A 26782-nucleotide genomic window follows, 5' to 3' on the forward strand; every position below is an offset into this window, starting at 1 on the left:
GATCTTTCAAGGCGGCCGTCCAGAGCAGCTCAAAAGGAAGCTTCCAAAGAGCCTAAAGGACAAAATTAAGGTTCCATTCTGAACAAGGCACACAAAAAAAGGAGGTCACAAGCTACCCACTCCCCGCAAGAATCGAACCATCTGCGAGGTGAGCTGCTCACAGGGAGAGGTTTTTTCATGAGGGAGGTCGCTTCCACTGCCATCAGATGACTTTGCTCCCTTTCTGGTGGGGGCCCAGGTCCAAGTTTTCTTTGACAACGCAACGGTGGGAGTCCTGTAAGGCACGCCACACTACTTTAAGCACCAAGCGATTTATCAACCACCGAGACACTTGTTCCGTCCAAGTGCTGGCATTTGTTGTCACCACCTTCCATTGTGTTATCAGAAAGGGAGCTCTGACTGCCAAATTCCTGGGTGACAATCACCACTGCTTATTCCGTCTGGCAACCAATGTCCAAGGAAGATAAGTTTGTACTTCTGTGACACCAGAGACCAGAAGCCGAGAAGAGATTCCTGTAACGGCTGCATATGAACCTTTGTTCACAGCACCACTTCCATCACCGACTCCAGAACCTGGACGTAGACCCAGACCCTGGGCCTGCCTTGACTGAGGAGAAGACTAATCTGTTGAACCAATGACTTCTTGCACTCTGTGAGGAAGATCCTCCCGTGCTGTGTTGACTAGAACACCCAGATACTCCAGCATCTGCGATGGAGTTAGTCCGCTATTCTCAAAATTGATCGCCCAGCCCAACGACTGCAGAAGACCGACAGCTTTGTCTGTCGCTACCATGCTGTCCCAAACAGGACTTTGCACAAACGAGCCAGTTGTAGAGATACGGGTGAACTCTGATTTCTTGGTGCCAAAGGAAGGACGCCGCTACTACCACCACCATAACCTTGGTAAACGTTCTTGGAACCGTGGCAAGACCAAAGGGCAAAGCCCTGAACTGAAAGTTATGGCCCAGCACCGCAAAACGTAGAAACTTCTGATGTGACGGCCATATGGTTATATGCTTTAGATTGAGGGCGGAGAGAAATTTTCTGCTTGAATGGAGGCTATAACTGCTCTTACTATCTCTATGTGAAAGCAGGACACTCAGAGGCAGTGGTTTAGATCTCGGACGAAAAGTGCTTTCCTTCTTTGTGACAATGAAGTACATGGGAGTATCTACCTTGCCCCTGTTCGGCCTAGGGAATTGGAACAATAGCCCGGAGCACCAGCAAGGAAATCTACTGTGACCTGAACCTTGACCGCCTTGGTTCCCTATCTCCACCTGCTGTTTGATGGACACAACTATCCCACAGGTTCTGGAATAGTGGGAACTACATAATGGAAATCATTATTAAGGTAGACCTGGGGAAAGCCACTCATCCCTGAGGGTAAGTAACATGGAATTTTCCTACTTTGCATGATTCTCATGACCTAGATTGGTCCCTGTTGCAAACAGGATACTGGGCTTGTACCTTGGTCAGACCCAACATGGCAGTTTTAGAGATTCCTAAGGTGCCCAGAAAAACAATTTTATTACATTTTCCAGTCGTCAAAGTGGTTCTTCCCCATTTTGAGAAACATTATCACCCCTCTCCTCCCCACTGGATGAGAGCCCCCTTGGTTAAGGCAGAGAAAAAAAAAAGGAATCAAACATAAATAAGAAAGCATACAGTCCTAATTAATTCCCTTCCTGCTCCAGTGCCAGAAACCTACCCCCATATAATCTGTGGATTTCCTTCCTAAGCAGGAATCTTCTGCTTTCCTAAAATGACCCCCCCCCCCCCAGGTTGCTTAATGCGTCCATCAGCCTTTCTGGGAAGAAACTGCTTTGTGTCCCTCTAGAACCTGCTACAAACACATTCGTAGGCGGCACCACTATCTTGCAGCAGCCACTGAGACAACCGCATCCTGTCCCTGCAGAGAACCTGTGCAGTTCCCCGCTCCCCTTCACTCCCATACAAAGATTATTATAGACAGTCACAATCAACTCCTTAAAAATCATAGCCAGATCAAACTGAAGGGAAGAGAAAAACAAGTAATTTAAGCCACAAAGGGACTTGCTCGGTGCCACTGCTCTGTAGAAATACCAGCTTTACAATTTCTTACCAATTCAGATTCAAGTGCAAGTCTGCTAGGGAACATACCTGCATAGATGCAAACGAAAGAGCCTTTGGCGATATCGTCCAGACAGCGGATGCCCCAGCCCTTGTTCTGAGTTTTGAAGAGCTGCAGCCGTACCTGCAGCCCATGCTGGACCAGGCGGTTGGTGCACATGACCAGGTTACATTTACACCTCTTGTTACATTCGTAGACTCTGAGAGGGAAGGAGCAATTTTGCTGTTAATTCATCTGACAGTGGCTGAAACACCATGCCGTTCCAGAAAGCATGCTTTCTTCCTAATACTGGCACCAGGGGTGGCATCCGAGGAGCAGGCAAAGACATTCACTGTAGGGATTGATGTATATTTTATCTGGAACGGACTATAAATTTTAAAAAATAAACTTAAAAAATGACAACACCAGGAAATCCCAAACTTGCCACAAAACTGTGTCAAATAATGGGAAACATGGAGAGGCTGGAACGCCATGCTAGTTCCCAGCCTTAAGCTATGAAGGTTTTGTCAGGAGTGTGAGGGGGAGGGGAGGGAAGAGGTTGGTTACGCTCCTCTCTCTCTTCCTAAAGATGGCATTATCCCTGGCAGCCAGCAGCGTCGTTCTGCTTACCCTGTGGGCATGCATTCGTCCAGCCTCTTGTGTTGGAAGCCTGCCGCACTGCTCACTTGCCCTCCTGGAGTACAGGCTGTCGCCTGGGATGTCAGCTGGTGGCATGCACATCTGGTTCTGAACCAAGTAGGAGCAAAATAACTAATTATTTATCTTACAGAAAGTTACCAAAGTGCTTCGGTGATTGCAGGGTCTGTACTAGCAGGATCATGGCATGGAACTGAAGGAAAGGAGGGGGGAGGAGTCCTCTCTGATATGAATGCTGTTTATTAAGTATGAATCTATCATCAGCAGAGTTGGAGGACAGCACGTGCCTGCACCTTCTTCTGGGAACAGAGAGCGGACAACAGGACCAGCCCCCTTTAAGAGGTGCAAAGTCCACTTTGATTGTTTTTCTCTGGCTCCATCTGCTGGTTGGAGGATATAACCCACTTGTCTGGACTGGACTGGCATGTACGCTGGGGGAAAGAATATTTGTCCACTAGAGAAGGCACATCCTAATGATCAGAACAGGGAATGTGAAGTCCAAACCCTCCTTGGGACTCTGGGGAAGCCGCTATTCTCCTGCTGCCTCAGGTACCTGCTTAGAATGTCAGCTCATGGGGGAAGGGAGACTCACACTTGAATACTTTTATCACCATTGTGTTAGGTGTTATGCATAATGTTTACTATGTAACCAAGCCCAAGACTGAATTTTAACTCAAGTACCCCAAGAGACTCGGCAAAAGTTCTCGGGAACAAGCTCGGCAAAAATTCTGCAATTCCCCAGTTACAATCAGTACTTTGTATCTGACACTTTCCTCCTCTTCCTTTGGGTTTCTGGCTCATTTCAGAACCAGGGCTGGGATCTGGTGCAATCAAAAGGTAGCACATGCTGCATTAATGGTCTTCTCCTTCCTCTCGGTCCAATTAATTGATAACTTCTAATTAGAGTTGGACAGCCTACTCCTAGAAAAGGTTTTGCTTCTATGTGTCAGAGACAGGAAGGTGAAAGAATGCACAAGCACCTTACAAAGGAAGATCTACCACCACCACCACCACACACACTCTGTGCCAGAGGACCCCGCTCACCTGTCCCGGCAGCCATCGGTGCAGTCACAGCCCACCAGGAACTCCCAGCTGGTGTTGATGAAGACACCCTTGCCAGGGATCCTCTCCTTGCTGTAGGCCACCTGTGGAGGCGGGGTGGTGTCGATCTCATTGACGCAAGACAGAGGCACATCCTCTCGGTTGAAGGTGATGTCAGGGATGTAATAGAAAGGCTTCTGGGGCTGGAATTTGCGGTCCACCAGCACATAGGGGTCCAGGCAGAACATCTCCAGGTACAGGAAGTCACACTCCGTCTCGAAGAGGTAGCGTTCAATCTCGGGCATGGTGCGCACACACAGTCCACATGGCGTCTTGTAGATTACGTGGAACCCCATCTTCCGGTTGACACGGCGGCGGGCAGTCATGCGCCGGAAGTCATACAGGAGTGGGATCAGTAGGGGGTTTTTGCTACGGTGCTGGTCACTCGTCATGGGTCGTACCCGAGAAAGGCAGGAATAGTTACACACGTGAGGCAGATAGAAGAGTTTCTCTGTGGGAGCTCGATAGGACGGCTCTACAGGCACACGGTCCATCATGCCGTGGTACTGATGGATAGCGACAGTGGCTGCTTGACCTGAGAGATACCTACAAAGCAAAGCCACAAGAAACATGGAAAAAAAGGCTGTCTCTTTGGTTCCTAAAGTAAAAGAATTATTAGGAATGCAGTGCAGAAAATGGTGGACGATCCGTTTTATTAGAAATAGTAGAGATTTTATTTATTTATACCAGGGGCGAGCAACCTGCGACCCACGAGACTATGGGAAGTATACATAGAAAATGTCATTGACAATATTTGCAAAATACAGTATTTAAAATCATCAAAATTCTGGTCAAAGTAAAAACTCTAGCAGTTTGTTTCCACGGTTTTTAGTCAAAAAGACAATTAAAAACATGCATACACAAAATGCACCATAGGATAAGGAATAAATACACAAATTTTTAATATCCCAACTGCATAGCCAGAACTCGCTCTTGAATCTCACTAGAGAGAGAGCAGCAGTGAACACACTAAAATCATAGGGAAACACATATTAATTTATTAAATTCACCCCTCACCCCCCCAAAAAAATCTCACATCCAATAAGCTAAGAGATCTCACTGCACACGAAATCCACCACCCTCAACTCCCCAATAACTTCTTAAAGCTTAGAAAAATGACAGTGTCCAGGGCCAACCTTTACGAGCAGATAAAGGTCTTCAGTGATGTGAAAACCTTCTAACTGAAAGTCAAATCTAAGCTTGCACTGTCCCAGTCTGGAAATCCTGATGTTGAGAGGACCGAGCTTAAAGTTAACGAGAGGGAAGATAGGTGGGTGCTGGGCAGAAAGTTCGCTCCCTGGAAGGGAGAAGAGGACTGCTCCCAAGGAATCACCTGCTGACTTGAGAGAGAGGGAGGCTCATGGGTTCAGGCTTGGAGGAAATGTCTCACCTGGCCCTTGGCTGGCAAACAGACCCCTCCCCAGGGGAGGGAGAAGAAGTGACCTAGTGGTTAGAGCAACAGACTCTCAAGCCAGGGAGGCCAGGGTTCAAATTCTACGTCTAACGACCTGTGTGCCTCGGGCAACTCACCTTATCTCTCACTGCCTCAGGTAGCTACTGTAAGCTCTGCAGGGTAGGGACATGGTGTACATGTATGCTTTTCACCACTGTACAGTGCTACATATGACTATAAAGATGATCATTTTTATTATAGTGTTACTAAAGTATAAAGGAAAAATGGGGGGGCAAAAATTAAAATCGAGAGAGACTGTCCTACCAATCTTAATGTACTCAAGCTTAAAATACCAAAGAAAGGGCCTGAAACTCTGGTCTTACCTGTGTTGCTGAGTTCCAGTGGGTCGTGTGCTGGAAGGGGGCTCGCTGAGCACAGGCGAGACGGGTGACGACTGGCCAGACCCCACTGAGCCTGGACGGAAGGAGGTGCTTTTCTTTGCCACCTGCTTTCTGTACAGAGCCAGCTGATTTTCTGGGCTGTTGGGACGGAGAAAGGGATCAGCACAGACAGCAGAGAAGTTTCTGGGTCTCCATCATGTGGGCAGTAAAATAATACGGCTGAACTGGTGTACTGAAATTCACTATTGCTCGTGCATCCCACCAACTCTACCTCTAAGTGAGTAAAAAAAAAAAAAAGCAACGATAGCCGATTTTCCTCTTTGCTCTCGAAATGGCGACAGGTTAAGACAGAATCAGGGCTGTAGGAAAATAAACTGGCTCAGGAAGATGGGGATGCCTGAGGTTGTGGGAAACGAGCTGTCCCCTCTGAGGGGGTGTTACACTTGCAAAGAGCATGCTGCTGCGTTTTGCCTCCTGGTGACCGATGAACCTAACCACTTTTTTTTTTTTTTGTAACTTGGAAGTTTCCTCCAAGTGGTTTGTACTTTCAGCTGGGATATGGCTCTTAAGTCTTCATTTATCACTACCGTGCAATCCTTCCCCATCTCCAATAGAACTGGGCTGGCCATTGCAGTGATGGCCCTAGGCCACAGGCCATGCACCAGGTCACCTTTCAAAGCCCTGTAATTATAAGTCCTGAATCTGGCCATTAAGTGTCACCCTTAAGCAACAGCCATTTGCCACCTGAACCCCTGTGCTTTTAAGAGGAAAGGTCCATTGTGACCTCAGCGAATGCCTTAATGCCAGTCACAAGTGGAATGGCAGAAAGAAAACAAAAGCCGAGCAACGGACTGAGGGAACTAGAAGAAAGAACAGTTGTGGTACTTACTCCATATCCATAAACTGAGGAGACAGGGGTGGCGGTGGAGGAGGAAGGGGCGGTGGCGGAGGAGGCGGCGGTGGAATTATGGAATCCATAGCTTTAAACTGGGTTCCAGTACCAGCTAAGTCTTGAGTGTACTGCACAACGGGTCCTTTGGTCCTCACTGCACCTACAGGAAGGAGGAGAAAGAAAGCTTCAGGCACGTAATGGAGATGGAGAAGTAGAAGTGAAGAGATGCATGAATTTTATCAGTGTACGTGTAAAAACAAGGCCCTTCACTGTTTTCCACAATATCCTCAGGAACCACTTAGTTTGCTGCAGATGGAGCCTAAGGTCCTGTGAATTCCATGCTTAGGACCTAGCCTGGGAGGAACCAAGATGCATCTGCTGCAGCCCAACTTTCTGGTTTTATACCACACCGGCCGGCGTGCTCCGAGTGGCACTTACCAACATTGGGACGGGTTCTTTGCGGTCCCCCTTGTTTCTTCTCCTGGCTGGAAGCGTTGGAAGTCTTCATGCTGAACATCGGCTCCAGCCGCGTGGAGCCCCGGTAAATCCACTCGCACCGCTTGTCATCCTGTTGTGGTAGCACAGAAGATTGTCAGGACGGTCACAAGATGCCTGCGTTGGTTACACCCTCTTCACTCTCTCTGCGCTTTCACATCTGTTCCTCCAATTTCCTCTGTACATCCAGCTCTACTGGAACCTTCATGCACAACACCCAGGGATTTTGCACTGCTTTTGGCTAGTCCCTGCTAGAGCCATGCATAAGGGCTGCCTCTGGAACTCAACAATCACAGGCCCTGAAACCAGCCACTAAGCTATCATCCTTGAGCAATGACCATGATGATTTCTTCCCCACTCCTGTAAAAATGCTACCCTCACTGCATCCCTCTAAAGTGAAAGGCCCAACGATCCGGTGCCTACCTCTTCTGAACCCCCCCTCCCCTGAAAAAAGGGGGTCCATTCAACCCTTACAGTATCTCGCTACAATGGCAGGGAAGGAACCCCCTGAGAAGCAGATACACAGCAACACAGAACATGAAGTAGTCCATCCAGTCTGCCTGTCCTCAGTAACCACTAACTCTTCCTTTCCTAAGGGGTTAGTTACAATACGCCATCTTCCTTATTCTCACCTTCTTCTGACCCGATGCCCAAAACCCATAGGATGTGCGTACACACTAATGAAGAGAGGGGTTGAGAGTGTGAAAGACATGGCTGCACACGCTATTAAAATGTACGGTAATGAGAAGGATTTCAGCTTTTGATGCACGCACAATGCGAGAATATTTTGTGAAGAGCAAAGAAACTACAAGCCCCAGAAGGCAGTGCAGCACCAGAGAGATTCAGAACCAAGGAACTACAAAGCCCAGAAGGCAGGGAAACGTCAGAGAAGCCAGGAGCTAAGAAACTACAAGCCCCAGAAGGCAGTGCAGCACCAGCAGACAGATCAGGTGAAGGGAGAAGAATCTATGCAAGGGAGGGAGGAGCCGGGGTGTGATTGGGAGATGGAATCAGATGGGGGAAGGGAGGAGCCCCTAGACCGGGAGGAAGGGGAGGAGAGAATGGAACTGGAAGAGGAGAAAGGAGGGGAGAATGAGGAGGAAATGGAAGTGCTGGTGGAGGGCTCTTAAAGTGAGTTATGAACTGAACTGGAGAGAGTGAATGAAGCCTTGGTGAATTGACCCGGTGGGTGGATGTCAGGTGGTTTGGTGCTGACAAATGAGGGAGGTGGGTCATTAGGTCTAAGAGTGAGAAAGTGACTTAGACCATATTGCCATTGAATTGAACTGTTTAATTTCATTTCTAAGATGAACTGTGTGTGAAGGCAATGCTAAACTAAACTGTGTTTGAAAGCAGTGCTAAACTGAATGGAGGAGGAAAACATTGCTAACTGAACTGAATTGTGAGCAGTGCTCAGTAACTGTGGGAAAGAGCAGTGCAACTAAGTACTGGATAGGAAGCAGTGCTGGGGGGGGGGGAACCATATTGAAAGCAGGGCCAAAGTGAACTGTGTGGAAAGCAGGCCCGCGCTGAACTATATGGCAAGCAGGGCTCCAATGAACTGGGTTTAAAAGTGGAGCTACACTGAGGAGAGAGAAAGGCCTGTGAAGCCTTAAAGCAGAGTAAATGTACTCAGGAGCTAATAAAGCACTTCTGGTGATTTGCCTGTTGTCCGGAGACCCTGATTGCAGACTGTCGACTCGTGAGTGAAGGGCGTGCTTGGTAAAGAAAGGAAGAGACTGAGAAAGAGGGGCGCGGATCTGGCGGCTGAGCGTGACAATTTTCACCAGGTCAGAGTGCATCTCATGCCAGTTTTGTCTTTTTTTGCAGCCAGAAGGAAGCAACTGCAAGTTTCAAAGACAGATGGGAAGAAAAGGATGAATAAAACGCACATCGGCAACCGTTCTTCTGTGCCTAATGAGCCTCAATTTTATGCACAAGAAGTGTCTGTGAGGCTCATATTTAGAAGCAAAAGAACAGGCGTCGAGTGTGTCCCACACGTCTGCTTTCCTTCGGACATGTGCAAAAGAAGCCAAGCTTATCACAAAAGCCTTTCTGCGCATGAGTGAGGCACGTTCCCCCCTCCCCATCAGCTGCAAGCTTTCAACACATTTAGCTTTCTGCATGGCACAATATTACTCTCACGGTAATATCTGTGAACGGCTCCACTGCGAGCCTTTCTGCATCGGCTCCCTCTGCACTTCTGTTACATGCCACAGCTTATTAAAAAAACACATACACAGACGAATACATTTCACATACCAGAAAGAGGATTTTGACAAGGCTGCCGTCCACTTCCTCCACCTTGGACTTCCACCAGGTCCCCTCCCACTCCGTTTTAATCAGCTGCCCACTCTTGAGCAAGACCATGGGGCGGTTCGGGTAGGCAGTGATGTACTCCTCGATGAAATCCCGACAGGAAATGTCCTCTATGTCCTCCCAGGACTTCTTCACTGCTCCGAACACACACACAAAACCGTAAAGACTTCACAAGACAAATTGAAATTGCATGTTAAATATGTCCCTCCTCCCAGCTAACTGGTGAATTTCAGGACACGAGGCAAGACTTCTGCAAGCCCCAGTGGTGGAGAGTACCCCAACACTGTTGTTTCGTGGGAAGGAAGCTGCATGGACCCGGCACATAACACACCTGTTCCAGTCTGCAGCACCTTTGAAAGAATACAACACCACTGTTTTCTGCATGCTTTTTGCTGGACAATGACACAGTTCAAGCCCACAACTGGCCTGTGTCCCAAAAGAAGAGAACTTTAAAACTCAAGCAGACTAAACGCCTGAGATAAGCCATTGTATCACCCCACTGTTCACAGACAACTGAAGGGGTAATTTCCAAGGTGATTCACAGGGACACTGAAAAAGCCACCCTCACTCAATCCAGCTAAAATGACACCGAGTTTCACAACGCAAATACATTTAGCTGGATGGAAGCATTCTTGGGTGGGACTGGAAAACACGTGTACACTGTCTTTTCACATCTACGTATTGTGGCCATGCAGACGTGAATTTTTTTAAATTTAATTTCAATTTGGCTTATACGTTTTTAGTGGCAGCTCAAGATGAGTCACATTCAAGCACAGCAGGGATTTCCCTGGAAAAGCATGTGGGTACTCTGCCCTCATGGTATTTTAAAAGGTACTGTCCTTTGAAAATCAGGATAAACCCCCCCCCCACAATGGTACCCAGTTTGAAAGTTTACGCTGAAGAATAATTGAGCTGTATATACTTTTTTTTTTTCATATTCCCAGGGTTGGGTTTCCATTTGCTGCAGGACCTGAGGGGATGGGGGTGTGTGTGTGCTAATAATGAACACGGCAGGAACATGAACCCAGGGCACATTGTCTGGCAGCATTCCTCTGCACCCCTGGGCTATTAATTTATTTAAAACATTACCTGCTCAGTCCGCAATGTTCTAGGCAGTTTATACATTCACAATAATCAAATGACAAAATTAAACAAAACACACAGACAGCAAATGTAAACATTGCACAGTTTCCAATTTCACAGCAACCCTCAAATCTCCAATTTGTTTAACCATTACATAAGAAAAGCTATACTGGGTCAGTATATCCTGTTTCCAAGTGGCCAATCCAGTTCACAAGTACCTGACAGAAACCCAATTAAGCCTCATAATTAAATGCCTCATGAAACAATATAGTTTTAACTCTTGTTTAAACTGACCTAATGACATCATCATTCTCATCTTTACAGGCAACTCATTCACCGGGGGAGGGGAAGGTAAAGCAGTAGCAGTCTTGGCCTCAGGAATTGGGATGGAAAGTCTTAGCCTCCAAAAAGCTATCTAGTGTCTCCAGTGGCCAATGTGGCTCAAGTACCAGGTAGAAATAATTTGTTTCATTCTAGGTGGCGACGAGAATGTCAGCATGCTTCATTTTGTAGCCTAGTGGTTAGTGCAGTGGACTTTGATCCTGGGGAACCGAGTTCGATTCCCACTGCAGCTCCTTGTGACTTAACCCTCCACTACCTGAATATATGTAAACCGCTTTGAGTGTAGTTGCAAAAACCTCAGAAAGGCAGTATGTCAAGTCCCATTTCCCTTTCCCTATTTATAGATTCTACACGCAATGTTGCTATTCCACTAGCAACATTCCACGTAGAAGCCTGCCCTTGCAGATCAGCAGCACGGCCGCGCTGGCTTCTGTTTCTGTGAGTCTGAGATTCTACGTGGAATGTTGCTAGTGGAGGAGTACCCTAGTGGTTAGTGCAGTGGACTCTGATTCTGGGGAACTGGGTTCGATTCCCACTGCAGCTCCTTGTGACTCTGGGCATGTCACTTAACCCTCCATTGCCCCTGGTACAAAATAAGTACCTGAATAGATGTAAACCGCTTTGAATGTAGTTGCAAAAACCTCAGAAAGGCGGTATATCAAGTCCCATTAACAAGATTCCATGCAGAATCTTAAAAAGTAGCAACATTCCAAAGAATAACAAGATTCCAGAATCCCAGCCTATTTCAGATTCTACATGGAATGTCGCTACTATTTGAGGTTCCACATGGAATGTTGCTAGTGGAGGAGAAGCCTAGTGGTTAGTGCAGTGGACTTTGATCCCACTGCAGCTCCTTGTGACTCTGGGCAAGTCACTTAACCCTCCATTGCCCCTGGTACAAAATAAGTACCTGAATATATGTAAACCGCTTTGAATGTAGTTGCAAAAACCTCAGAAAGGCAGTATATCAAGTCCCCTTTCCCTTTCCCTTATGACATCACGATATCAGAAGTAAGTATCGGGCAATCAAGCCATTGTGACATCACTGATGAGGTTGGCTCTTATTGGTGGAATGAGTGGAGGAGTAGCCTAGTGGTTAGTGCAGCGGACTTTGATCCTGGGGAACTGGGTTCGATTCCCACTGCAGCTCCTTGTGACTCTGGGCAAGTCACTTAACCCTCCGTTGCCCCTGTTACAAAATAAGTACCTGAATATATGTAAACCGCTTTGAAATGTAGTTGCAAAAACCTCAGAAAGGCGGTATATCAAGTCCCATTAACAAGATTCCATGCAGAATCTTAAAAAGTAGCAACATTCCATGTAGAACCCCAAAGAATAACAAGATTCCAGAATCCCAGCCTATTTGAGATTCTACATGGAATGTTGCTATTCCACTAGCAACATTCCATGTAGAAGCCTGCCCTTGCAGATCAGCATCGTGGCCACGCAGGCTTCTGTTTCTGTGAGTCTGACGTCCTGCACGTGCGTGCAGGAAGTCAGACTCACAGAAACAGAAGCCTGCGCAGCCACGTTGCTGATCTGCAAGGGCAGGCTTCTACATGGAATGTTGCTAGTGGAGGAGTAGCCTAGTGGTTAGTGCAGCGGACTCTGATTCTGGGGAACTGGGTTCAATTCCCACTGCAGCTCCTTGTGACTCTGGGTAAGTCACTTAACCCTCCATTGCCCCTGGTACAAAATAAGTACCTGAATATATGTAAACCGCTTTGAATGTAGTTGCAAAAACCTCAGAAAGGCGATATATCAAGTCCCATTTCCTTTCCCTTTCTTGCTCTCAGAACCCTTCCAGATACCAAAATTACTGAGCCCTCCCCCAGATAGAACTGCATAAGCCTGTCTGCCACCTATATAGCCCGTACCCAGGCAAAGGTCAGCAACACAAAGGGGGAAACAATGAAACAACTCACAGGGTCTGCAGACTGGGTACAGCTCCGACTGGACGACATAGGATGCGTAGCCATCGTCAAAGAAGATCAGAAACCTTCAAAAGAAAAAGAAAACAGTAGAAAGACAGAGAATTGCTAATTCCAGGCACTGTGCTTTGTAGCTTTATCAGCCATGAGATACGGCCCAAGCAGAAAAGGATGGTAGGCCAGATACCTCATCTTGTTTTTAATGTTTGGAGGCTCAGCCACAATCCCAGCATAAAGCCAGACTTGGTTTCCGTCCTTGTACTTCGCAACCACCCGGCTCCCCACAAACAGCTTCTCTGGAAAAGGGTGATAGTCATAAGCGATGTGGTTGCCCGAAAGGAGGCTCTTCCCTTTGTTGTCAAACTTCACCTTGTACTTTTTGCCGGTACCTGCACAGGGAAATATGCTGCGTTAGCATAAAACATCCATCTGCAGCGCTGCATGAGGCTTCCAAGTCAAGGGCCGATGCCAACCCCACACCTGAAAATGCAGCACGAAACTCCCTCACCCACCCCAGCACAGCACGCCAAGTGGACAGGATCTCCACGAAGTGAACGGAAAGTGTATTTTACAAAACAGCTTTCTTAAAACCAACAGAATCTGAACTTATTGTGCAGATACCGAAACAGCCAGGTCACATTAAATCGGAACATACCCTGAAAAATTTTACAACCGTTATCCTGCAGATTTAAATAAAACTTAAACAAAGATCAATCTATAAATTGCTACACTTTTGTCTTTTTGGCTTTAAAACCTACTTGTGCGCATGTCAGAGATGTACAGACCAAGTTAACATGGACTGCAGCTGGAAATATTACAAGGCCTTTCTTCTGAACCTGACGTACCCACGGACTGAATTGCAATCAGAGTTCCCTTATGCCACGTCTTGGTCCTTTTCTTCCCCAGAATCCGCATACCAACCACCAGGTCGCCGTCCTTGCTGAGGTCGCCCCCTACAGTTCCAGAGCTCAGTTGCTGAGACCCTCCCAAGGAGCTGGTGGGCGAGGACGGGAGGGAGGAGGCTCGGGTCACGGGCCCATCTGGTAAAGGACAACATAAAAGCATAGTCTGTTACAGTGCTGCTTCAGAGGCCATAAAATATAAACAGATTCACCCGTTACCCCCTCCCTTAAAAATAAATAAATAAAAATCGGTAAAGCACAAGCTAGTCTGAAATATCCCCAATTACCATCCCGAAAAGAGCATTTGAGGGTCCTTTCTCCCAAAAAAGGTAAATTCTGTTCTATTCCTACAAGTAAATATTTTTTGCAGGGTTGTGGATTCTGAGTCAGCCCAGCTGATCCCCGACAGTTATATTGTCACATTGCTCTCGGATCTGGGCTATATTTCAACTTAGATTGTACTCTGCAAACATCCTGTGTAAAACACGGAACAGCTTTGCTTTTTAATACTTAAAACGTACTTAGGTATTCGCTTTGTCTGTACATATATTATCTCCAGTGCCATTTTAACCTACAGCAACCAAACAAATGTTTATCTGTATATTAAATGCAGAAACCAAAAGATTGTGTCCCTAAAACCATAGGGACCTAGCCAGAAAGTGGAAATCAAATGAGCAATTTCCCCTCTTTTTAATGGAAATAATGAGATAAATTGCTCTGTATTATTTCCTTATGTGGTTTTCCATTTTTCTGAATTGCCACCGCAGACAGGTTCTCTTTTCCAGTTCCGGCCTAGCTCTCCTGGGTACCTGATTTTTTCGTGACAGCATCCATAAACTTCTGAACGTCTTGTGCGGATTTCCTCATGGCAGCCATGGCTTCCCGAAACTGCCAAAAACAAGATGGACAAATATTTCCAAAAGTACTCTCTAAAGGTTAATGCGATAAGCTGGGGGAGCTATTTTAGAAACGCAAATCAAATTCTACCAGGGTGGGACAGATTTTGAACTCACCAAAGCCTGGTCCTTTGGTGTCTTATTAGCACCATCACCTGTGAGAAAATAAAAAATATATAACACTTAACAGAACTTACTCATAATTAGATTTTGTATTGTAAACACAGCAACCTCCTCTCCCCAGTCTCATTCATACACGTGGTCACTTCACCAGCTCTCCTCCGAGGGCCTGTTACTCTATTACTATTATTACTACTTATTTCTATAGCGCTACTAGACGTACGCAGCGCTGTACACTTGAACATGAAGAGACAGTCCCTGCTCGACAGAGCTTACAATCTAATTAGGCCAGACAAACAGGACAAATAAGGGATAAGGACAAAGAGTAGCAAGATTCCGTGCAGAATCCCAAACAGTAGCAAGATTCCGGAATCCCACTGTAGCAACATTCTGTGCGGAATCCCAAAGACTACTACTGCTACTTATCATTTCTATAGCGCTGCTAGACGTATGCAGCACTGTACACTTGAACATGAAGAGACAATCCCTGCTCGACAGAGCTTACAATCTAACTGGGACAAAATGGACAAATAAGGGATAAAGGAATTACTAAGTAGGAATGATAAAACAGACATGGGTACTGAACGAGTAGGGCTTAGGAGTTAAAAGCAGTATCAAAAAGGTGGGCTTTTAATCTAGATTCGAAGATGGACAGAGATGGAGCTTGACGTACTGGGATTAGGGTTAAGGAGGCCAGAAATGCTCGTTCTATTTACTTTCCTATATTGTTTATAGGTATTTTCTGTTTCAAGCACAGTTTTTGAACTTATCGGGGCAGACTTATCCCTATCATTCTGGGTTGAAAACAACACTTCCCATGTCACTTCGAACACACATCCCTCTAGAACACAGGAGAAAAATCTCTTTTTCATTTGCAAGTAAAGGCCCGTGGCCCCACAAGCTCAACAGAGGACTGTTAAAAACAAGCTGGAAATCCCAAGCATGAGGGAGGCTACTGCCCCTCACCCCCAAAAATACCTAGCTTGTGATCCAAATACACAAAGTTTAAATTCAACTACATCCAACCTGATCCAACGCTGAGAATGTCGTCGTCTTCCTCTTCATCCAAGATTTCTATCACTTCCGAGGACTTGCGAGCAGGGTCTTCATCCTCCGAGCTGCTCTCTCTATACTTCAAGCCCAGCTTGCTGTACAGATCTTTCACAAGCATCTCACAGTCATCAACAGCACTGCAGAGGGAGAGGAAAATTTGGAGGTGTGGCTCTATTTATCTGTTACATTTGTATCCCACCTTTTCCCACTTAATAGTAGGCTCAAAGTGGCTTATATTGTTCACACCGGAGTCTGTAACCACCTCTCCGGAACTAATACAGTATAGGGGTACTATTACAGTGACAAGTACAGTAAAAAAGTATCGGTAAATAGGTTGGGGGGATTTAGACAAAATGTTAGGGTTGAAAACTGTCCATTTCCTGATTAAAATGCCACATTTCATTATTTTTGTTACATTTGTACCCCGGGCTTTCCCACTCATTGCAGGCTCAATGCGGCTTACATGGTGCAATGGAGGGTTAAGTGACTTGCCCAGAGTCACAAGGAGCTGCCTGTGCCTGAAGTGGGAATTGAACTCAGTTCCTCAGGACCAAAGTCCACCACCTTAACCACTAGGCCACTCCTCCACTGTTGCTACTATTTGAGATTCTTTGTAGAAGTCGGCCCTTGCAGATCACCAATGTGGCCACGCAGGCTTCTGCTTCTGTGAGTCTGACGTCCTGCACGTATGTGCAGGGCGTCAGACTCAAAGAAACAGAGGCCTGCGCAGCTTCTACATGGAATGTTGCTAGTGGAATAGCAACATTCCATGTAGAATCTCCAATAGTGGCAACATTCCATGTAGAATCTCCAATAGTGGCAACATTCCATGTAGAATTGCCAATAGTAGCAACATTCCATGTAGAAGTCGGCCCTTGCAGATCACCAATGTGGCCGCGCAGGCTTCTGCTTCTGTGAGTCTGACATCCTGCACGTATGTGCAGGACGTCAGACTCACAGAAACAGAAGCCTGCGCAGCCTTCTACATGGAATGTTGCTAGTGGAATAGCAACATTCCATGTAGAATCTCCAATAGTGGCAACATTCCATGTAGAATCTCCAATAGTAGCAACATTCCATGTAGAATCTCCAATAGTATCTATTTTATTTTTGTTACATTTGTACCCTGCGCTTTCCCACTCATAGCAGGCTCAATGCGGCTTACATGGGGCAATGGAGGGTTAAGTGACTTGCCCAGAGTCACAAGGAGCTGCCTGTGCCTGAAGTGGGAATCGAACTCAGTTCCTCAGTTCCCCGAGACCAAAGTCCACCACCCTAACCACTAGGCAACTCCTCCACTCCACTTGGTGTTTATGTCAGATACTGTGGGGTATGCCTTCTTGAACAGGTGAGTTTTCAGGGGTTTTTTTTTTCGGAATTCTAGATGATTATTCGTAGATTTCAGGCATTTTGGTAGAGAATTCCAGAGCAAGTGTGCATATGTAAGAGAAACTCGACGCGTATTTATTCTCTTTCCTGCTCAGATTCTGCTTCCCCCTCCTCATTCCCCCCCTGATCATCCCAAGAATATTCAACCACCGAGGGGACACGGTCTAAGAAACGTTAGAGATGCCAATAGGAATGCGCTAAAAACGTGAGCGTGCCTTAGTAAAAGGGGTTCTAGGGATGCAGACTGTGCAAATTCTCACACAATGAAAAAGAAAAGAAAGATTGACAAGGCGGCAACAAACGCTACACTCGAGGACCTGCGAGTAACGCTGCCTCCGGTGACAGTGAGGAATGCAGATGAGTACCACATTCACTACCATACAGAGCAAATTTGAAAAGAGCTCCTAGACACACGATACCCCCCCCCCCCCCATCCCCTTTTTCCTGACCACAGCCATTCTACTTATAGCCAACTAAAAAGCAAAACCAGCAGTTCAAAGGTTCAGATTTAAGGTATATTGAAAATATCCAATTGTATCATGACAGAACATAAAATTAGAATTCATGGTTTTCAGCTAAATAGGGATAAGGGCAAACTATTATGGTTAAGTTCTCAAGTACAGGCTATTCCTGATGAATTAAAGCTGCCCAATAGTTTGTCTCTGAAAGTGAAAGACACAGTGAACGCTGTTTTTTTTTTGTTTTTTAAAGCTTGCTCAACTCCGTCATGGTTTTTTTTTTTTTTTTTTCAGAAGATCATTTCTCGATACTGGTTCAGGCCCTTACTCTACCACACTTGGACTATTGCAATAAACTATACTCCACAATCACAGTTAAACTTCAACTCTGCTCCCAAACTGATATTTCGATTGAAGAAATTCGATAGGGCTAATCATCTCTTGTTCGGTTACACTGGCTGCCTGTTCAGGCACAAGTACTTTTTAAACTGGCCTGTATGATTTCTAAAATCTTTGACGGATTAACTCCAGAATATTTAGATTTTCCTTTCCCTAACAGTACTTAAGTTTCTTGAGCAGCTTCTCATTTATTATCCTTCTTTTCAAGATACTCGTTATAAAAGGGTTTATTTTTATTGCATTATATGTATCATCAATCGATACAATTTTGGAATTCTCTACCTAGCGATCTGAAATCTGAATCTTCTTATTTTGCGTTTCAAAGATAAATGAAGACGTAATTGTTTAAAAAGTTCTTGTGTTAATTTTTTCTTACTTTATTTTTTGTCTGTAAAATAGCTCTAATAACTTATCCGCTTTGAACCTAATCAGGGGTTGGCAAAATACAAATATCATGGAACGTTACAATTTACAGTCTTAAAACAGACAATAAGAAAGCTATGGGCATTAATACACCTTTAGATTTTCTGAGTAGACCTGCATGATATAAAATGTTTACACAACCCCATGTCTGGGTATTATTCCTTCTAGTCAGCTGTTTACTAATACAATAAAGGAACAGGTAAACATTCAAGTTACACAATGCATCTTCAGATTTAAAAGTACACAATAGTCAGTTTCTACAAATATACTTCCAGCCAGCCCACCTGGAAGCGCTGTCAAATAACTTGTCAACATGGGCCACCTCAGCTTCCTTCTCCTGCACCCAGCTTTCCAGCTTCACCAGCTGGGCTTTCCGCTGCTTGACACACTCGATCTTATCGACTTCCTCATCGATGAACTGCCGCAGCTCCTCCAGGGAGATCCCCAGCTCCTGGACAACTGCCTCCTGCAGCTCCATAAATTCCTGGGAATCCATTCCTGCCAGACCTGAAAGAAACCATGAGAAAGTAATACTCAGCCCCCTTTGGAGAATTAATACTGCATCCAATGAGCACGTCCATATTTATTTTCAAGCTCTAAATTCCACTTCTCTATTTCTCCCATTTATTCATTTATTTATTGGGGTTTATCAACCGCCTTTATGAAGAACTATATGATACTCCAAAGAACAGCGACAGGAGATATAACAACAGTCATTTTTAACCCATGCTTCATGAGTGCCCAGGTTAGGCTATGTCTAGGAAATTCATAAGGAATACGAATGAAATATTTGTCATGCACTAGCCTGCTTCCAAGACCCTCTCATGCATATCTATTTTGCTGAAAGCATAAAGAGAGTCTGAATGAGGTTCAAATCCACTCTTACTCCCTAAACTGCTCTCAGTATTGTATCATACGTTTGTACTTTTTATTTTATTACATTTGTACCCCGCGCTTTCCCACTCATGACAGGCTCAATGCGGCTTATGTATTATACACAGGTACTTATTTTGTACCTGGGGCAATGGAGGGTTAAGTGACTTACCCATAGTCACAATCCCTTCAATCCCTGCACCAGCCCCAGCTATAGCTCCTGGTTTCAGGACATTCTGCTGAATTTATTTCCGTAGACAGAGAATAGAAGAAAGGCCAGGATCAGCAGTGCTCTGACTATTCTCTGCAAGACGACTCCCAACCTGCTTCCTACCAACATTCTCCAGCCAGGGTCAGAGACCAAGAGTACTATGGTAAAAGGTGGGGAAACTAAGGGGATAGGGCCAGGCTCAGCATGCATCTTGCTAAATATACACAGATTTGATGCATGGAAAACTTGCAGCTAATGGGGGGGGGGGGGGGGGCAAAAGGTGGTGAAACTAAGGGGATAGGGCCAGGCTCAGCGTGCATCTTGCTAAATATATACAGATTTGATGCATGGAAAACTTGCAGCTAATGGGGGGCTGGAAGAGATGCATGCACACACACACACGTGCTTTTGTGCGAGCAGCAGCAGGGGGAGAGAATTAAGCCCAGATTGGGGGCTCCCTGTGTTGCAGGAAACTGACCTTTCTCTGTCTCCCTCCGTACTGTGATCAAAGGGGCAGGGCTCCTGCACCTATTTTACATTCACTACTCGCATCAAAGCAGAACCCAGTGGCCCATCCCTGGTCCTTATTGCGCCTCCTCCCCTCCTCCTCTCCTCACCAAGGTTAGCTGTGGCTGCCATGATCCCGGAGGAGGAGGGCGGAGAGCGCCCACGGGCCCGGTGACGGTCCCTCTCCGGCCAAGATGGCAGCAGCGGGAGCAAACTCCTCCCCCTCTCCCACTGCGCGCGCAACGCAACCTGGCGCGGGGAGGGGGCGGGGCGCCGCACCACCGAGGGGGAGTCGTCGGCCGCCCCCTCCTCCCCACGGACCGGTCCCCTCCTTCTCCGCCGCCTCCGGTTCCGCTCCGACTCACAGGCCGGTTGTTGTGGCGAGGCGATGCCAGCCGCAGCAGCAGCGTGTTGTAGCAGGATATGACGTCACGCCGCCCGCTTACATCCGGGGTCACGCTGGAGCCGCTCTGCTCGCTGGGACTTAGAGTTCGTTTGGGCGGAAAGGAACCCCCCGCGGTCCGTCAGTGGTGGGGATGATGTCGGTGGCCCAAGTGGGCAACGGCTGAGCCCCGGCGACCGGAAAGCTGCAAAGAACGTCGGCGAGGGGGGGCGTGGTCCGCCCCCCGAGGGCAGCCAACCAATGGCAGGTGGCGCGTCACTGACGACACGCCCCGCCCCTTCCCGGCAGGAGCAAGTTGCGTTGCGCTGCGCGTGCAGGGGGGAGGGGAGGAGACGAGTTGTCGCCAGCTGCCATCTTGGCCTGCGGGAAACCGGGACGTGCACCGGGGCCGGGGGTGCCTGCCTTACCCTGCCGCTTGAGCACTCGGAGAATGGCGGCCACGGCAAACCCTGGTGAGGAGAAGGAGAGGGGACGGCACTAGCGCTATTGTTTACCTTTTGTGGAAGGGGGGAGGGGTACGGGGTCCCTGTCCTCTAGAGCTTACCTTCTGTGGGAGGGGGGGGATACAGGGTTCCTGTGATCTAGATCTTACTGTCTGCTCAAGGCAGGGTACAGGGTCCCTGTCCTCTAGAGCTTACCGTCTGCTCAAGGCAGGGTACGGGTCCCTGTCCTCTAGAGCTTACCATCTGTTCAAGGCAGGGTACAGAGTCCCTGTGATCTAGATCTTACTGTCTGCTCAAGGCAGGGTACGGGGTCCCTGTCCTCTAGAGCTTACCGTCTGCTCAAGGCAGGGTACGGGTCCCTGTCCTCTAGAGCTTACCGTCTGTTCAAGGCAGGGTACAGGGTCCCTGTGATCTAGATCTTACTGTCTGTTCAAGGCAGGGTACAGGGTCCCTGTCCTCTAGAGCTTACCTTCTCTGGAAGGGAGGAGTACGGGGTCCCTGTCCTCTAGAGCTTACCTTCTCTGGAAGGGAGGGTACAGGGTCCCTGTGATCTAGATCTTACTGTCCGCTCAAGGCAGGGTACGGGGTCCCTGTCCTCTAGAGCTTACCTTCTCTGGAAGGGAGGGGTACGGGGTCCCTGTTCTCTAGAGCTTACCTTCTCTGGAAGGGAGGGTACAGGGTCCCTGTGATCTAGATCTTACTGTCCGCTCAAGGCAGGGTACGGGGTCCCTGTCCTCTAGAGCTTACCGTCTGCTCAAGGCAGGGTACAGGGTCTCTGTGATCTAGATCTTACTGTCTGCTCAAGGCAGGGTACGGGGTCCCTGTCCTCTAGAGCTTACCGTCTGCTCAAGGCAGGGTACGGGGTCCCTGTCCTCTAGAGCTTACCTTCGGTGGTTGGGTGGGAGGGGGGTACAGGGTCCCTGTGCTCTAGATCTTACCGTCTGCTCAAGGCAGGGTACGGGGTCCCTGTCCTCTAGAGCTTACCGTCTGCTCAAGGCAGGGTACGGGGTCCCTGTCCTCTAGAGCTTACCTTCGGTGGTTGGGTGGGAGGGGGGTACAGGGTCCCTGTGCTCTAGATCTTACCGTCTGCTCAAGGCAGGGTACGGGGTCCCTGTCCTCTAGAGCTTACCGTCTGCTCAAGGCAGGGTACGGGGTCCCTGTCCTCTAGAGCTTACCTTCGGTGGTTGGGTGGGAGGGGGGTACAGGGTCCCTGTGCTCTAGATCTTACCGTCTGCTCAAGGCAGGGTACGGGGTCCCTGTCCTCTAGAGCTTACCATCTGCTCAAGGCAGGGTACGGGGTCCCTGTTCTCTAGAGCTTACCGTCTGCTCAAGGCAGAGAACCTGTTGCATTGTTTGGGATAAGTACGACCAGAAGGGATCACTGGTCTACAAAAAAAAAAAACCTTACATTTTCTGGAAGATAATTCTTCCCTGAATCCAGATCTCATTTCAGAATTTCTGTATCAGCCTCAGTTTTCATGTGATAATGGTTTTTGTAAATGCTTGTGTCGGCGTATGTAGCTATTATATGTATTTGGCAAAATGACACGCTTCTGCTACAAGACTTCCAAAAAAACTGTGTCAGTTCACAAAGAAATCAAAGATATAAGCAACATAAGAGTAAAGATTAGTGAAGAAACACACCTAAAAAGATTTCCTGTGGTATTTTGCCTCGGGAACGTCTCTCCGTAAGGTCCAGCCGTAGTCGGACAACATTGCGGCATTCCATTTGCCTTGAGAAATGTCCTCGTGGAACCGTTCTAACGGATTCAATATCATTACAAAAGACCATGTCACCTTCCTTGGAGAAATATTCAGAAAAAATAGCATGTCGGTCACGAAAAACACTCACTTTCGTATCACAAGAAAGAAGATTCCATCCTTTTAATCTCGAACCTAAAAGCTCAGCCTGTTGCTTTGACAAATTTAAATCACGAACAACATCGTTGAGATCCCCTTGTGTCAAAAAGTGGGGCACATTTGATTCACAGAGTTCCTGAAATGATGGGTCGGTATGCATATCCCCTTCTCTGTCTTCTGCGTGTTCGTCACTGTATTCATCTTCACTCACTATCAAATTCTCAGGAGGCACTGGTACTGGCAATTCTTCACTGTGACTTACAGGTCTTATAGCAGATGGTAAGTTAGGATATTGCACAGTTTTCCTTGTTTTCGAGGTGATTCCTGCTATTTTTGTCAGACAGAAATAACAGTCTGTTTTGTGATCCGTTGGTTCCCTCCAAATCATGGGAACAGCAAAGGGCATGCGACGTCTTCCTTTTAACCAGCCTGTCAGGAGTGTAACACACATCAAACAGCAAATGTGGGGAGCCCATTTGCAGTCCTGTTCACCAACCTTACACCCGAAATATAGTTCGTAGCACTTTTTTACAAGAGGATTAAGTTTTCGTTTTTGCGATTTCAGAGTAAACTCTCCACAGATATAACAAAAAGAATTTGGGCTATTTGCACAGGTAGGAGGCATTTCTTCTGAAATGACACAAAACATAAACCTTCACAAACGTAGAACTACAAGCAGTCACTTCCAACAGCAATTGTTGACTGAACTCTCAATGCTGAGATACAGGTGGCAACTGACGTAACAGAACGTGTTTGAACATGTTCGAGCATGACTCATGGGCAATGTTGCCAAACCTCCCTTATTTCCTGGTGATGGCTTTCTAAACTAAGGGTTTTGTATTGTAATTCTTAGTATATTTCAATTGTTTTTCCAACAATTACAACTGCTGATTTAAATTAATCCACAGCAGCAGGGCCGCCGAGAAACTTGGCCGGGCCCGAGACAAGGCCGCCTCGCCCCCACCCCGCCCCCAAGGTCGCTGCTGCTGCTCCCCCGAGGGCGGGATACAGGGAGGGAAGGAGACCCGAAGGGAGGAGTTCCGCCTCACAGGGAGATGAGAGGGAGAGTCGCACCGCGCGGTGATTTAAATACAGGGGGCCGGCCCGGTGGCAGATGGTCAGAGGGCGGGTGGGACTGGCACTGGGCCCCCCCTTGAAGGCCCGGGTCCTGGGGATTTTGTCCCCCTGCCCCCCCTCTCGGCGGCCCTGCACAGCAGGGTACCAAAATGCAGCGTTTTCAAGGATTTTTATAAAAAGGGTAGCGTGTCACAAGAAAACTGAGCCCGATAGGCAAAAACTGATTTCATTTTCGAATTCAGCACCCATGACTTAGCTAAGAACACCATTCGCATTCTTTGTAACAAAAATGCCGATTTTTAGAGTTAGAGGAGCAGAGCAAAAATAGGAACATAGTAAATGATGGCAGGTAAAGACCTGAACGGTCCATCCAGTCTGCCCAACAGGGCAAAGGGGGACATCAGTGGGGGGATAAGGGAGAGGGCATAAGTTGGGGGGCACTGGTGTGGATTGGGGGGGGTTCAAAGCAAGAGGGAGTGGAGACTAAGACATGAGGGGACATTTGTGGAGGGGGATAGGGCAAGAGGGGGGCATTGGTGTGGAACAGGGGACAAAGCAAGAGGAGGGAGAAGATGGGCAGGGCAGTGAGGAGACATTAGGGCAAAAGAGGAGGTTGCTAGTGTGTGGGGGTGTAAAAGAAGGGAGTATTAGGCGAGGCAGGGCTGCGAGGGTGCACTAGTGTGGGTAGGGGGGGTGTGAGAGGCAATGTTGGTGTGGTGTTAGCGGAGCTGAGGCCTGTTAAAGTCTGGTTCCAGTTGTGTGTTCTCTGTTTATCCTCTTTCATCTCACCGTAGGGCTGATACCGAAAGCTACTGCAGGGTGCAGTGCCGGTTTAGTGCGCGTGCGTTAAGTCAGGCAGAAGACTTGGCCACCCACTCCATTAAAATGTACGGTAACAAGTGCATTTAAGTATTCCATGCAATGCATAGAGAAGGGGACAGAGCCCACAGGGATGAGGACACACTTTATATCCCCATGTCATTTTCTACTTTGAAGCCTGTTAATGAACTGGACAGTTATTTATGTTTGAGTGATGCAGACGACAATATTTAGATTTTTTGGAAAAACAAGCAAACATGCTGGCCATATCTAGCAAAATTTGCATGGTGGATCCTGTACATCATCTATTGCAGGAAGGACTGTGGAAGACAGGAGAGCTAGACTAAATCCTGAGATTGTTGATGACTTCTTATTCATCCACAGATTTAAAAATTATAACAGTGCTTGATAGGGCATATTTCTCCCCTCTGGGGCATACAGAACGGGTTGTATTTTGTACCCCTGGACATTTTAACAGGGTGGATTAGGATTCCTTGGGGTAGTAGAAATCAGCTGGTGTTGAGGGTGGTGGTGGGGGGAGGGTTATTATAGTGGCTCATTGTTATTATTGTTTTCTATTTGTAATTTATACACAACAGTTGCATAGCATATTGTTCTTTTTATACTTTAATAAAAATATTTAAATATAAAATCATAATTGTTCGAGGCTTCTGCAGATGAGGGCAGAGCCCATGGGGATGGGGCAAGGGCGGGGACAAACTTTGTCCCCGTGTCATTCTCTAGCAATGCAGAAGAGTAAGAGGTGGCTCGTGACACGCATAACGCAAGACACGTTTCACCAGGTCCGAGGCAGCATAGAAGGAGCTTGTGCCAGGTTTGTCATCTTTTGCAACCAGAAGAAAGGCAGACAGGCGGTAACAGACATGTGCGAACAAAACTGCGCCTAAACGTGAGCCTCGCAAAAATTTCCAGCCCATAAATGTTTGCGAGTCTCGTATGCGGAAAACAGACACGGATACTGCTGCTCGCACTTTTAGTTTTATGCCCACACAAGCTGCATTTCTACGCAACCTTTGTATCTGGCACACTCCCCTTCCCCATTAGCTGCAAGTTTTCCATGCATAAAATCTGCATATATTTAGTTATATGCATTGTATGGTATTACTGTTTCAGTGTGAATGTGGGTGGGAGGGAGAATGTGACAGCTCATTTTAGCTCTGTTTCTTTTAGTTTCTCGTGTCATTTATGGTATGTTCTTCCTTTCAGGGCAGTGTTGTGAGCACTGTGCCCTGTTGGTTAAGTAGTTCTGCTTGTTGATGACTCAGGGGAAAAAAATGAAATTGGGGGATATTTTCCTGTTTTAGGTTAAAAATAACTTCAACTGATCTGGTAAATGTTGCCCCTTTCATCGTTCTTGTGGAAGACTTCATGAAGGAAATGCTCATTTCTCGGGTGTGAGTGGTGATGATCTTCAGTTCCCCATTCCGGAGGCCACTCCATGTTTAATTTGTGTTTCATCTCTCACTGTATGTTGCAATCACGATGAGGAAAGGATTAATCAGAGGACGAAGAACACAGGAGGCAGTGAATTTTTCTTTTGAGCTAATTATTTTGAAATCCAGTATCGATTGTCCCAGAACCCCTTCTCTGCATCACTTTAATACTCTCTAAGTTTATTTTTTTCTTTTTGTTTAAAGGAAAACACTGTCCACAACTGCCACGAATGGAAACAGTTGCTCAGGTTAGTGGCAGAAACCCAGCAGCAGCCCCTCAAAGTGTAATTCTGTTCCTTATTTCTCACAGGGATAGGAGGGAAAAGCAATTGCTTGTCTGCCTGGTTAATAATGGTATATGGACTCTTCTTTCTCCCCCCCCCTACCCTTATCTAAGCCTCTCTAAACCCTGCTATCTAGATGTCTTTGTTCTGTCTTGTAGTAACACATTTCACAATTTATGGTGAGTGAAAAAAAATATATTTTCTCCAGTTTGTCATTGTTCTGCACTCTGCTTCACGGCTTGTCCCTTTGTCTTTGTACTATAAAACCTTGTGAGTTGAAAATGTTGATGCTTGCTGGAGACGGAAATGTTTGTACCACAGACTGGTATTTCTCCTTCCCGGTTTCCTCGGCATCCTTGTGATGCCAGACCAATCTTGCCATGTCACGAGATTAAGGTTCTGTTTGTTTGTTGAGTGTAGTGATGGTGTTGTATGTAATTTGATTATGTTTGTTATATTGTACTCTGCCAAGATTTTTGGATGGTGTATTGCTTTGGTATTGCAGCCT

General features: G+C 46.8%; 2 protein-coding genes across 13 annotated transcripts in view; one reads left to right on the forward strand and one right to left on the reverse strand.

The window, feature by feature from the left end:
* Positions 1-20426, reverse strand: part of SETDB1 (SET domain bifurcated histone lysine methyltransferase 1) — a 36770-nt gene extending 16344 nt beyond the window's left edge. The window contains exons 1-15 of one of the 6 annotated variants that reach the window (XM_030187868.1): positions 20381-20426; positions 18628-18850; positions 15648-15811; positions 14619-14656; positions 14415-14493; positions 13549-13746; positions 12891-13092; positions 12698-12771; positions 9291-9481; positions 6972-7101; positions 6531-6693; positions 5624-5779; positions 3791-4393; positions 2720-2836; positions 2140-2309 (exon numbers count right to left, since the gene is read on the reverse strand). In XM_030187868.1, coding sequence (XP_030043728.1) covers positions 2140-2309; positions 2720-2836; positions 3791-4393; positions 5624-5779; positions 6531-6693; positions 6972-7101; positions 9291-9481; positions 12698-12771; positions 12891-13092; positions 13549-13746; positions 14415-14493; positions 14619-14656; positions 15648-15811; positions 18628-18839 — 2497 coding nt within the window. In that variant the 5' untranslated portion in view covers positions 18840-18850; positions 20381-20426. The other 5 variants (XM_030187866.1, XM_030187864.1, XM_030187863.1 and 2 more) reach the window with 5 other exon arrangements.
* Positions 20427-20516: 90 nt separating this feature from the next.
* Positions 20517-26782, forward strand: part of ARNT (aryl hydrocarbon receptor nuclear translocator) — a 36053-nt gene continuing 29787 nt past the window's right edge. For 6 of the 7 annotated variants that reach the window (XM_030187869.1, XM_030187871.1, XM_030187870.1 and 3 more), the window contains exons 1-2: positions 20517-20789; positions 26195-26238. In XM_030187869.1, the coding sequence (XP_030043729.1) occupies positions 20578-20789; positions 26195-26238 (256 nt within the window). In that variant the 5' untranslated portion in view covers positions 20517-20577. The remainder of the gene's footprint in view (positions 20790-26194; positions 26239-26782) is intronic. The other variant, XM_030187876.1, reaches the window with a different exon arrangement.

Source organism: Microcaecilia unicolor, chromosome 14, assembly GCF_901765095.1.
Source record: "Microcaecilia unicolor chromosome 14, aMicUni1.1, whole genome shotgun sequence".
NCBI classification, from domain to species: Eukaryota; Metazoa; Chordata; class Amphibia; order Gymnophiona; family Siphonopidae; genus Microcaecilia; species Microcaecilia unicolor.